At 32.7% G+C, this 12,147-nt stretch overlaps 1 protein-coding gene across 2 annotated transcripts in view; it reads left to right on the top strand.

Annotated features, from left to right (window-relative positions):
- ZDHHC17 (zinc finger DHHC-type palmitoyltransferase 17) overlaps positions 1 to 11,351 on the top strand; it is an 84,394-nt gene extending 73,043 nt beyond the window's left edge. For both annotated transcript variants that reach the window (XM_045553328.1, XM_045553329.1), the window contains 7 exons: positions 256 to 380; positions 1,182 to 1,244; positions 4,143 to 4,236; positions 5,033 to 5,116; positions 6,719 to 6,876; positions 7,544 to 7,638; positions 8,479 to 11,351. In XM_045553328.1, the coding sequence (XP_045409284.1) occupies positions 256 to 380; positions 1,182 to 1,244; positions 4,143 to 4,236; positions 5,033 to 5,116; positions 6,719 to 6,876; positions 7,544 to 7,638; positions 8,479 to 8,617 (758 nt within the window). In that variant the 3' untranslated portion in view covers positions 8,618 to 11,351. The remainder of the gene's footprint in view (positions 1 to 255; positions 381 to 1,181; positions 1,245 to 4,142; positions 4,237 to 5,032; positions 5,117 to 6,718; positions 6,877 to 7,543; positions 7,639 to 8,478) is intronic.
- Positions 11,352 to 12,147: the final 796 nt, after the last annotated feature.

The raw sequence follows: 12,147 nt of genomic DNA, 5'->3' as shown, positions 1-12,147 counted from the left end.
GATATATAAAGATTTTAATGCATATACTATGATTTTTAAAATGTCAGATCAGTGTACATGATTTAAAGTTTATAAAAAAGTCAGATTATTACTGTTTACATTTAGTTATAATGGGAAAATATTTTGATGAAAAACATCTTGTATATTTTTGGTTGGTAGGCATTTTCTTTTGTGGTAAAATTTTATGGATTATAAATTTATATATAATAGTAACTCATTTATCATTGCTTCTTTAGATTCCTTAACTTCAGGCACATCTCAACTTTTTATTTATCCATCTTCCATTCCTTGCCAATAGTGTTGCACTTTTCTACAATTTTGGAAAATCTTGGAAATCAGATCCAGGGATTATTAAAGCTACAGAAGAGCAAAAGAAAAAGGTAGCAAAATATAATCTAAGTCACATGGGTTTGGCTGTAAAATTATCAGTATTTATAGAATTTGTAGCAGATATTAGAAGAAACTGTCTTTTAGAATATAAAGAAGTTTTAAACTAAATTGAGATTATATATATTTTATTTAGTGCTCACCCTTGGTGCTCTTGTGAAGCCTGTCCTTACACTTCCATGACATTTAATAATTTCATGTTTCTCTCCCTTATAAGGATAGTGTGATTGCTTTGAGGGGTGAATGTAATATCTTAAACATCTCTGAAAATCCCCAGGAAATAGTATGCATTTAGTAGGTATTTGTTGAACAACCGTATAGACTAGAAGGCCAGTATACCATTCCAGTAACTAAATATTTATGTATACGATCCAGGGCACCCCTTTTCTGTAACCAAGGTACTTAGGAAAAACAAATTTATAATCTAAAGAATATTGTGTATTTGGAGAATTAGACTGGAGGCATTTTAGATTATTTTAAGACCTATTTTATTAAGTCTCTGAAAACAACAAACCTCGAATTTTTCTTGTCCACAGTAGATGAAGACAGTGGCAAATTCTTATGGTCTAATCCCCCTTTTCTGAGCTGCTTAGAGACAGCTACCCTTATGTTTTTCAGTATTTGTACTGTAATAAAATAGCAGAAGTAAATGAACAAAAGATTTTATTTCTTTTGAGCTGAAAACATGGGTAAATTGAAGATGAATATCATATTTATTGATTCATAGTGATGGTAAAAGAGTTGGTAAGCTTTGTTCGGTTTTGAATAAAATGACTATTTTTTTTAATTCACAGACAATAGTTGAACTTGCAGAGACAGGAAGTCTGGACCTCAGTATATTCTGCAGTACCTGCTTGGTAGTATTTTCTTCTTTGTTCTTTCCTCCCTCCCCTTCCTCCTAACAGTGGCATAGCAAAGAGAGTATGGGGAACAAGGAGAAAAATTTCTTTTGCTAAACACATTTTCATCCCGCCTAAAAAGTACCATTTAGAATGGCACAAGAGGAAAGATGGTCAACAGTTATCTCCTTCCCAATGTGTTTATTCTCCCTGATGGTAGACCTTGATTACATTTCTCATTCAGAGGTGCCATTTATTCATATTCATTCTCGTTCCTTTTCTCTTAAAATGTAACTCAGTAAAGTAAAAACTAAGTAATAAAGTATTTAAAATCAGAGATTTACTATGATTCCCTATGAGGTTGTTTTCTTAACTACATTTTGAGAAAATTTGTTCTTGTACTTAAAAGTCACAGTGAGAAAATCCATTAGACATTAATAACTTTTAAGACAACATGGCCTCCAAACAAGTTCAATTTGAGCAGTTTTTGTCTGTATTAGAGTGTTTATACAACTTTGAACACTATTTTATTATTTTTAAAGTGGTCATCTTCAACCAGGTCTGTAGGCAAAGATATATGTATGAAATTAAGTAGTATTTATTTATGGAGTAAGGTATAGTAATATTGACATTGTTTATTTTATTATTATAGATATCAGTTTTCTGTAGAATACTGTTTTAGTTATTTTCTGCTTAGCTTTTATAGTTAGTATTTGTGAACAATTTATAGGCTGCCACAGTGGTTAAGTCATGTTTTTGTACATGAAAATTGAGATATCCCCATATCGTACATGAAACCAAATGCTCTTTCATACCTTTAAATTATACATTGCAAGTGAACTGATGTCTTAACATTTTATTAATAATAGGTTCAGGGTTATGGTTTTGAAACAGAATTCTAGGTCTACAAATTCTTTTTAAGTTATTTCACTTAATGTTCTTTGACCAATTACAATTTTGAATATTCAGAATATATGCTGCTTTACTTTGGGTAGCAACTTTAGGATACTGACTAGATTCTTTTGTATGTTCAGGCATTATTTAAAAAGGTTTTTGTTTCTCTGCTTTAAGATGGGTAACTGCCAAGATTCATGTTGTTTTCTTATGATCTAGAATGTTTTGATACACTACTGTTTTGTGAAAATAATATTCTGTTCCACAAAGTCAAGTATGCAATGCTGATATACTTGCCATATGGCAAACAAATTATTTGTATCGTCACTAAATAGAGATAGCAGTTTCATTGTTAAGTAAATACCTCATGGCAAAAACAAGACTATTTTTGTCATCATAGTGTAACTATTTTATTATATATTATGTTATAAGCCATGTACTTTAGATAGTTCCTTATTATAAAATAAAGAGCATATCCTATGATAAAATGATTCAAATTAAGAGGTAGTTATCATTATATGGGAATGCTTCACTTTGATAAATAGACACATGTAGATCAGAGTTTTCTAAAAATAAATTACTTTGTAAGTCAGCCAAGGAGACTGTTATGTTCAGTAACCTTCAGAGCACATCGCTGCTTAACCGATCAGTCTGTTGAACAGCTTTTCAACTAGTGTTGCCCAAAGGGAAAATAGTTGAGGGTTGGAAGTATGGGTAGAAGTTGCTTGATATATCCCACTGCATTCCCCTTAGTAGATTTAGTCTCACATCTGTGGTGAGGAATAGCCCCCTTCTCTTTGGTCCACAGATCATTTTGTAAATATAAGAACTGCACAATCCACCTGTGCCTTTTACCTGGTACCTCAATATAGTGTATAACCTTATGCATAGTAACGACGAAATGGCAGTGCTTTTGTTGAAACACCAGTGAAGGATATTATAAATTTTATTTCTGGCATGAGTTAATAACTCTAGCTCTTATCATATATCCAACATTGGGACTGCCAGCCCTTTGAAGATCACCAATGAGTTCTTGTATTCACTTGGCTGATTTAGAGTAATGTAGGGTAAAAAACATTTCAAAGAGACATCATAAACATGACTTATTTATTGCCTGTCAGGAGCTGAATTATGGATTTTATGGTTTTTCGTCAAGAAATAGTGATTATCTAAACCCCTTTAGCATGTTCTACTTTCTTAGATATGGTCATGCATTTCAGCAGGGAAAATGCTTAATCTGAGATCTTGGTAGGCACTTTATTATTATAATAAAGAGAAATAGATGTGTACACTTACCGTTTCTTGCTGACTTTGTTAATTTGGGGAAAGATATGTATTAATGATTTTGAATTTTAAAAGCTTCTTTTATTCACTTCTAAGCTGATCTTCATTTTAATAAGAAACAGTTTTATTAAATAGCAACCAGTATTATGACCATTAATTATTAATAATGAGACATAATTTAGAAGCCTGGAAAGTGATATGTTTTTATTATTCAGAAATTTGGGGGATGTAAATTAAATATAGTATCATATAATATCAAATTGGTTTTTAATTCTTAGTAGTTACTTTTGTAAAGTGATGGTTCTCTTCCATTCTTAAGAGTTTGTATTCTGGAGAGGGGAAAAGGGGATGGGTATATTCACACCTAATGGGTGCAGTGCTCACCGTCTGGGGGATGGACATGCTTGAAGCTCTGACTCAGGGGAGGGGGAGCAAGGATAATAGACGTAACCTAAACTTTTATACCCCCATAATATGCTGAAATTAAAAAAAAATAAAAATATATTTATATAAAAATGTTTATATTCTGGAGTAGGCTTATCCTTTTAGTCTTTGTGGTTGCAGTTGAATTTCATTAAACAAAACAATAGTGATTTTTGTTTGAACTTAATCATTTGGAAACCTTGGTATAATGTTTTAAAATACACAGTTTTTTCAATAATTATATTTTGAGAAAATAAATGTTTGGCTTTTCTTAATATAATGTCTTTCATAATCCTTTAACATGCCTATTAACAGATACGGAAACCAGTAAGGTCCAAACATTGTGGTGTGTGCAACCGCTGTATAGCGAAATTTGACCACCATTGCCCATGGGTGGGTAATTGTGTAGGTAAGTTATACTGGAAATTTCCAAATATATCATTCACTTAAGTTACTTTAGGTAACTGATAAAGTACAATATTGATAATAGAAAGTTTATTCTGGCACCTGTCATTCCCCCAGTTATCTTCTGGTTGATAAAACAGCAAGTTAGCTGGGTAGGTGGGGGGTGTGGAATGTTACAAAACCAGTATCTGGAGAAGATTGGTATCATTTCTCTATCAGTTCTCTGATAGAGTGGTGCTGCTCTTCTCTGCTTTCCCCTTTGGGTAACAATGAAATTGATAGGAGGCAAATAATACTGATTTTTACTTAAACTAGAGAAAGTAAGGCAATAATATTTGACATAATGTATGTACAGAGGCACAGAGAAATGACAGATAAGAATTGTACACACTTCAGTGTTTAAGAATGGTGTAGTAACTAAGTGCTCTGAGAGATGGCCCTGGAGATTTTGAGTTGACAGATGGGAAACATTACAAAGATTATGTAACTGTTTGGGAGAAGCCTTTGAAAAGAAAGATAAAGTAGGGTTAGTTTAAACCTCACAAAGCAAAGAATAGGATTAAAGATCAGAATTGTGATTTGTTTGTTTTTGGGGGACTCCTTTGCCTTCAGAATGAACATCTTTGCAGTCACCACATCTTTGTGTGTAATTATAAGCATTCTCATTAAAATATTTTCTTGAAATCCATTTTATAAAATCATTATGTATGTGATCACACCTTTCATGGCATACCCCTCAAAAGTGTATTACCAGTGTTTTTTCTTAGCTAAAAAAATATTGCTTCTGTGTTGTTCTTTAGGTGCAGGCAACCATAGATACTTTATGGGCTACCTATTCTTCTTGCTTTTTATGATCTGCTGGATGATTTATGGTTGTATTTCTTGTGAGTACAATTTGTTTTTTGCCTTATTAAAATATAAATGTTTGCATACTCAGATTACTTACCATATTAACAAATTATGATAATGACAAGTCTTTTAACTAAAAATTGGTTTGGGACACCTTACAAAGCACAAAGGAAAAAAAAGATATAGATCCATCAAATATGTTCAACATTTACTATAAGCAACCAGTTATTATCAGTTGACCACCTTTTAATACTTGTGTCCTTTGAAAAATATGTGGGTTTAATAGGCTTTGAAAAGCTTCTGGGTAAAATACACTGACATTTTTCACATCACATGCTTGTTTTACTCTAGTAGTTTATAGATTAAGTGGTTGTGCTAGTTCTTTCTTTCTTTCCAAACAGTTGGGAAAATATACTTAAAGTTAAGTTTGCACAGAACATGAAATATTTTGAAAAGTAAGTTATAATTATTGCCTGTTAGAGAATATTAATATATAAGTTACCTTTTTAAGGATAAGATGTTCGTAATTCAGTCATGTGGATTTAGTATCTTAGAAGAAATGATGAGTTTTTATTGCGTTAAGAATACAATCTGGGCCGGGCGCGGTGGCTCACGCCTGTAATCCTAGCCCTCTGGGAGGCCGAGGCAGGTGGATCGCTCGAGGTCAGGAGTTTGAGACCAGCCTGAGCTAGACCCCATCTCTACTAAAAATAGAAATAAATTATCTGGACAACTAAAAATCTATATAGAAAAAATTAGCCGGGCATGGTGGCGCATGCCTGTAGTCCCAGCTACTCGGGAGGCTGAGGCAGTAGCATTGCTTAAGCCCAGGAGTTTGAGGTTGCTGTGAGCTAGGCTGATGCCACGGCACTCACTCTAGCCCGGGCAACAAAGTGAGGCTCTGTCTCAAAAAAAAAAAAAAAAAAAAAGAATACAATCTGGAAAGAATTTAAATTAAGATATTAGTTATTAGTTACAATGCTTCAGGGCATTGTGGTGCTTAGCATGTTAGATCCTAGTTTAAAAATAAATATTAGAAAGATGATTTCCTGGTCCACTTACCCTCACAGATATTGAAAATAATCAGTGTTATTGCCCCAAGAACAAAAGGAGGCTACCTCCTAAAATAGAGATAAATAGAAAGATTAGGTCACAGAGCTGACCTAATTTCTGACCCAAAACACCTCAGAGAGAATACTGTCCTGCCAATAACAGTAGTACTTTATGGCAGCAGCTTTCAAAGAACAGGAGATTTTGTATTAGAGAAAGCTCACCTCGCCAAGGTGATCCTGTTATGTTATATGCCTCCCACTCCCCTCCCGAAATCTCACTTATATATATCATCTTTGTGTAAAGAAGATTTAAAAAAAATACTGTGTGTTCGCAATACCAGTCAGATACTACTGTTTATTCTTAAGATACAGAAATATTTTTAAAGATTGGCTAACTGCTTTTCCATTTCTTTGTTATGTTTTTTCACTAATACATGTGGGGTTATTTAAGAGTATAAAATCATTTGATATTGAATGTCATCAATTAAATCTCGACTGTTAGATTATATTTTCTAAGTGATGCCGGCACAAATGCCTGGGTGATATTGGGTGATATTGAGTAAATGTGAATACTTCTGCTTTTAGACTGGGGTCTGCACTGTGAGACCACTTACACCAAGGATGGATTTTGGACATACATTACTCAAATTGCCACATGTTCTCCTTGGATGTTTTGGATGTTTCTGAACAGTGTTTTTCATTTCATGTGGGTGGCTGTATTACTCATGTGTCAGATGTACCAGGTATGTTCAAGTGCATTATTTGTTCTTTAGTGTACTAACAGAAAACTCTTTCAAAAATTCCCTCCTTGCTTAAAAGATGATAGTGTATCCTCTTCCTAACCATTTCTGCTTTTCAAGGATTAATTTTAGTTTTCAATGTACTTTTCTTTTCTACTGCCCTCTTCTACTCCTTCCTCTTCTCATAATAGCAACTTTTGATGTTCAGTACTTCTCTCAACAAAAATTTTTATTTCTGTTATTCCTGAGTCAAATACATCCAGTTGGATATTGTGTGAGCTTAGATTGATGATGCCATCAACTTCGTGTTCATTTTAATGGGTATTTTATTATCCACAGATATCAGTATTTATTCAAAAGCCTTCTTTTTAAAAAAGTAAGAATATTTTAAAAGCTCATTCTATAAGAGACTGATGGAGAAGTTGTCTGTGGATATAGTGTCTATCTGTCCACATGCATTATGCTAAATAACCTGTTTTCAAATATTTTTCCCATGGAACTGGCTACTTTTCATAAAGTCAAAATGATACCATATAAACTAGCTTGATGATCTGATGGAAAACCAAAAACAGACTTTATTTTTTTCTCCATCGTAGTTCTCTTGAGAATTAACTTGTTTTTACATTAAATATTCAGAACAAGTAATAATTTACTTTTTCTTACCTCTTAGATATCATGTTTAGGTATTACTACAAATGAAAGAATGAATGCCAGAAGATACAAGCACTTTAAAGTCACAACGACATCTATTGAAAGCCCATTCAAGTATGTTCATATTTATAACTTTAATATTTTCCCTTGTCATGCAAATTACCTTACTAACTGGACTCAGTAATTGTTTTGTGAATACATCAAAGAGAAATGTTGTCTGTAGGTAAGGCAATAGGATATGGAATAGGGACTATTTGTTTTACTTAGCTCTATATAAATAGCTTTTAAATCCTATTGAATTTAAGATTTCTGCAGAAGTAGCATTGGGTAGCTCAGTATGATACCATAACATAACAGAATTCATCACATTAATGTATATATTTGTGATACTCTTTATATATGTATATATTTTCTTTTTAATTTTAAATTTGCATTCAGTCTGGTGCTTAGAAACAGTAGTGTCCTAATCACATAAAATATTTAACACTTTGAGTTTCACTCAGGCCTCTGTCAACCCTCAAGCTTTTGTGATAATATTAATTATTGTATACTTTCAGAAAGGAAGCAAACCTTTTAAATAAAAACAAAAGGAAGTTAGTTGGGCAGTTTTGAGAATTCTCCCATAGGTACAATAATTATATCAGGTGTAAAACTGACTGCTTTTCCAAAGGCGTTATTCAAGTCCTAAAATTTCCTGAACTTTAAAATATAGTTGTGTCGCCCTTTAAGTTAGCAAAAGAGAAAAGGAGAAATCAGTGTTGGCAGAGAAGTGGAGAAATATGAATTCATATATATTTTGTAGAGTTACAAATTGGTTCTTTCTTGCAAGTAAACTGAGTTTTAGTTTAGAAAAAGTTATTTTTTAACACCAAAATTGTATTGAACTTGTGTATTAAGTCATTTGTACTAATTGACTTTTTTTCTTTTTGTTCTTTTTGTGGGGGATATTTTTAGCCACGGATGTGTAAGGAATATTATAGACTTCTTTGAATTTCGATGCTGTGGCCTCTTTCGTCCTGTTATCGTGGACTGGACCAGGCAGTATACGATAGAATATGACCAAATATCAGGATCTGGGTACCAACTTGTGTAGCAACATCTTTATCCTATGAAGCATATTGCTGAGTGGTGCCTGAAAATTGTGTCTGTCCGTGTCTCTCTCACACTCGAATCCACATCCTTTGAACAAGAGCATGCTATGTGTAGGGCTAACAGTGAATTTTACAGTCTTTTTTTCAACACTTTTATTAACAAAAGTAAACATGGACAGAACACACTGCCGTTTCTGGGAAGAATAAAGATCATAAGGAGAATTTTAATGGTTCTTAATGTGGAAATTCACAACATACTCAACTTTTCTGTTTTGTTCTCGTAGTACTTTTCACGAAAAAAGGGTGAACTTATTCTTTTGACAGACATGGTATACTGATCAGAAATGTTCTAACTAAAACTAAATTTATGGAATATGGCTAAATATTATGATGCAGTCTACTAAAAGTATTGCATCTAATTTCAGGAGAATTGTCTTATGTTGATTGACTAGTATTATGTACATTTTAGAATGTACATGTAAATACTGTGATGAAAATCATGTGGTTTCATTAGGGGTCTACTGTAATGTGTCTTCAAAGGCACAGGAAAATAACGTTCACAATAAAATGTGCTAACAATATTTTGTTTCTATCAGCTATTGCAGCGCTGATATATTTCTAGTTCAGTGAAATAATTTGTAGTAACCTTGTTCTGAGGTTTTATGGTCTGATAATGAATCACTTGCATGAGTATAGTAGGTTACATTATTTTGTTCAAATTTAAAAGCCCTACTAAGTGCATGATACACCACGTAGAATGTATACTAGCAGATACTATCCAGTGAAAAATAAATTAGAATTTAATTTGATGTTCAAGCGGTCCAATTTTTAAAAGAGTTTGAGGTGATATTTTCAAGAAAAGGCAGAACAAATAATGCAAAATTCTCAGTAATAGAGATAAATGGATATACTTCTTTTTAAATTCTGAGCTGCAAAATAAATTATAGATAAAATAATGGAGTTTACATAAAGAGGGAGCATGATCTCTGTATATAGCACATGTGAGTAAAAGAAATGCTATTGGTATATTCTGATTTCTAAAAAAAAATGACCTATCAGAAAGTAGAATTTAATCCCCAAGATTATTTCCATTTTCCCATTATTGAATATGTTTTGAAATTTGTTACTTCTTTCTGAAACAATTTCAGAAAGATTTTCTTATTGTTAAATGTGATGCACTGATCAATTTTTGTTGCAGCATTTCCATACCTTATTGGTAAACTAGTCACTGCTTCCATAACTGTTGTTTACAGAGCGAGATTTGGTTTAGTCATCTTAAGTGCTGTAGCAAACTGTGGTTCGAGCAACCTGTGGGAAACCTGTGAGAGGGAATGGGGTGGGAGAGGGGGAGGGAAGTGTGGTCAGACTGATGACAGATCCTAGACCAGTGTAAAGAATGTGTATCTGTATATAAATAATTTATCAAATAGTTTTCTCTTGGTGTCTGTATGTGTTAGTGTTTTTAAAGCTGCTCATTTCTTTTTATCCAACCAAAAAGAAAAGGAAGATAACTAATGAGCTTCTAGTGATGTTCAAAATTGCTGTTAATAGGCATTATACCCTGCAAGTTCACTGCATGTCTCATGCTTGGTAAAATTAGTATTCTCTGTAAAATGCAGATTACAGGTATTAAAGCAATCTAGTGGTATACTCGCCCCTTGCCTTAGTAAGAGGAGCAGTGAAAATGTATATAGTTGATGTTCAGTATTTCCAAGTACCATTTTTATATAATAGTTTATTTGACCATAAGTCACACATCAAAAAGATTACCCTTAGTGTATGTGAGTGTTTTAATATTAGAAAATTGGCATATGTGCTTTATTTTTGAAAAGGGAAGAGATGGGTGTGGGGTGGCAATAGCATTGTGCCATTTTGTCATAGAATGTATAAATTGGTTAACTTTACAAATGTTTCTGCTAGTTTTGACTACTAATTGGGGGAAATTTTAGATAATTTTTAAATTCAAAGTTATTTATACAATGCTAGAATTTGTTTTAATTTTTGTATTTTGAGCCACTTCACATGAAGACTCAGTTGCAGTTTTTATCAAATACATTTTTACCTACAGTTGAAGACTAGGGGGCGGTTTTCAGAGTTTGGATAAGAATGTTGTTACCATGCTCTTTCTTTGTGGTACAATATTCTTTTCAGTGCAAAAGAAATGTCTTTCAGTTAAATAGACAAAAACCTAGAAATTACATGGAAAATATTAACATCGTGAATGCTTTAGGAGTAACCATCTCATAGTACCAGTGAAATCTGTAACTCAGAAATGGTCAGATGGCCAGGAGCCAACTGTGCAGCAGTGTGCCGTCTGTTTAATTATTTGGTAGGTCCTATGTGTAGAACCAACTAAACCCAGTTCTAAAGTTGTATATGACGATGAACCATTTGGGAATAGTTCATATCATCTTAATTGGATACTTTTAGCAAATAGGAACTTAATTCTCAGCTCTGAACATGAATTACTTCGTTGGAGTTTTTGTTAATATTTTTGTTTCCAGGAATTTATTTGAAATACCAATAGGCATAAAACAGCATCATTATACTTAAGCTATGGATATTTTTATTTTATATTTTCTTTATTTATAACTGTGCCAAGTATTATTTTGCTACTTACTGTGTTACTCTGTGAAAGAAAAACCTGTAAAGTGTTTAATAAATTAGCTCTCCTTACATAAATTAAATCTGTCAAAATTTTGTAAAATATTAATCAGAATAAATACTGACTCTTAAGTGTGTACTTGTTTATGATTTCATTCAGTTCATTCAGGAAATTGATGAAACCATGATAATGGTAACTATGGTATGAAAAGATTATTCTATATATTTATATCCTGGTCAACTAGGAGTCAAATGGTGTGAGACTGTAGGAATTTACAAATGTAAAAGGTGGTGTTAGTATACTAAAAAAAATTTCTAATTCTGTGTGTATGCATGTGTGTGTGTAATTGTTTTTTTTTAAATAAAAAGAATACATTTTTCTTTAAGAATTTTGGATTCCATGGAGTTAATTAGGATCCTCAGGGACTGTATAAATCTCCAAGTTTTAAATGTAAGTATGTCTAAAGATACTATAATAAAATACCGCAAAATGAAATTTGCCAAACATTGATCTAATATTCATGGCAAAGAGAACTTCTTTATTTGGGAATTTAAAAAGGAAAAAATATGAAGGAGCCGTTTCCTGTTGTTTACATGGCTGTTTATGGTTTGAGAACCCAGTGGTATTAAACAAGAATATTTTCAGATTGGACCAATACTCTATTTATAATTATTTTGTGATACTGAAAAAAATGTCTCAAGAGTGGTCTAGAGCTCAGGTAGCAGTATTTTGAACAACCATATAAAATAAAGCAAGCCATCAGTTTCCATTCCAGTCAAGTACTTTCCTCTTCGTTGTCTACTTAGTTGTCTCTCTCAGTCCTTGCTGGATTGGTGGATCGTACCTGTGATATGGATGGATGTCTGGTTCTGTGAGTTTATGGAGATAATTGGAAACAAGTGGTACATACCAGGACAAGAAGTCTTC

Source organism: Lemur catta, chromosome 6, assembly GCF_020740605.2.
Source record: "Lemur catta isolate mLemCat1 chromosome 6, mLemCat1.pri, whole genome shotgun sequence".
NCBI lineage: Eukaryota > Metazoa > Chordata > Mammalia > Primates > Lemuridae > Lemur > Lemur catta.
The sequence above is the reverse complement of the archived record's forward strand: the minus strand, read 5'-3'. Positions and strand labels throughout refer to the sequence as shown.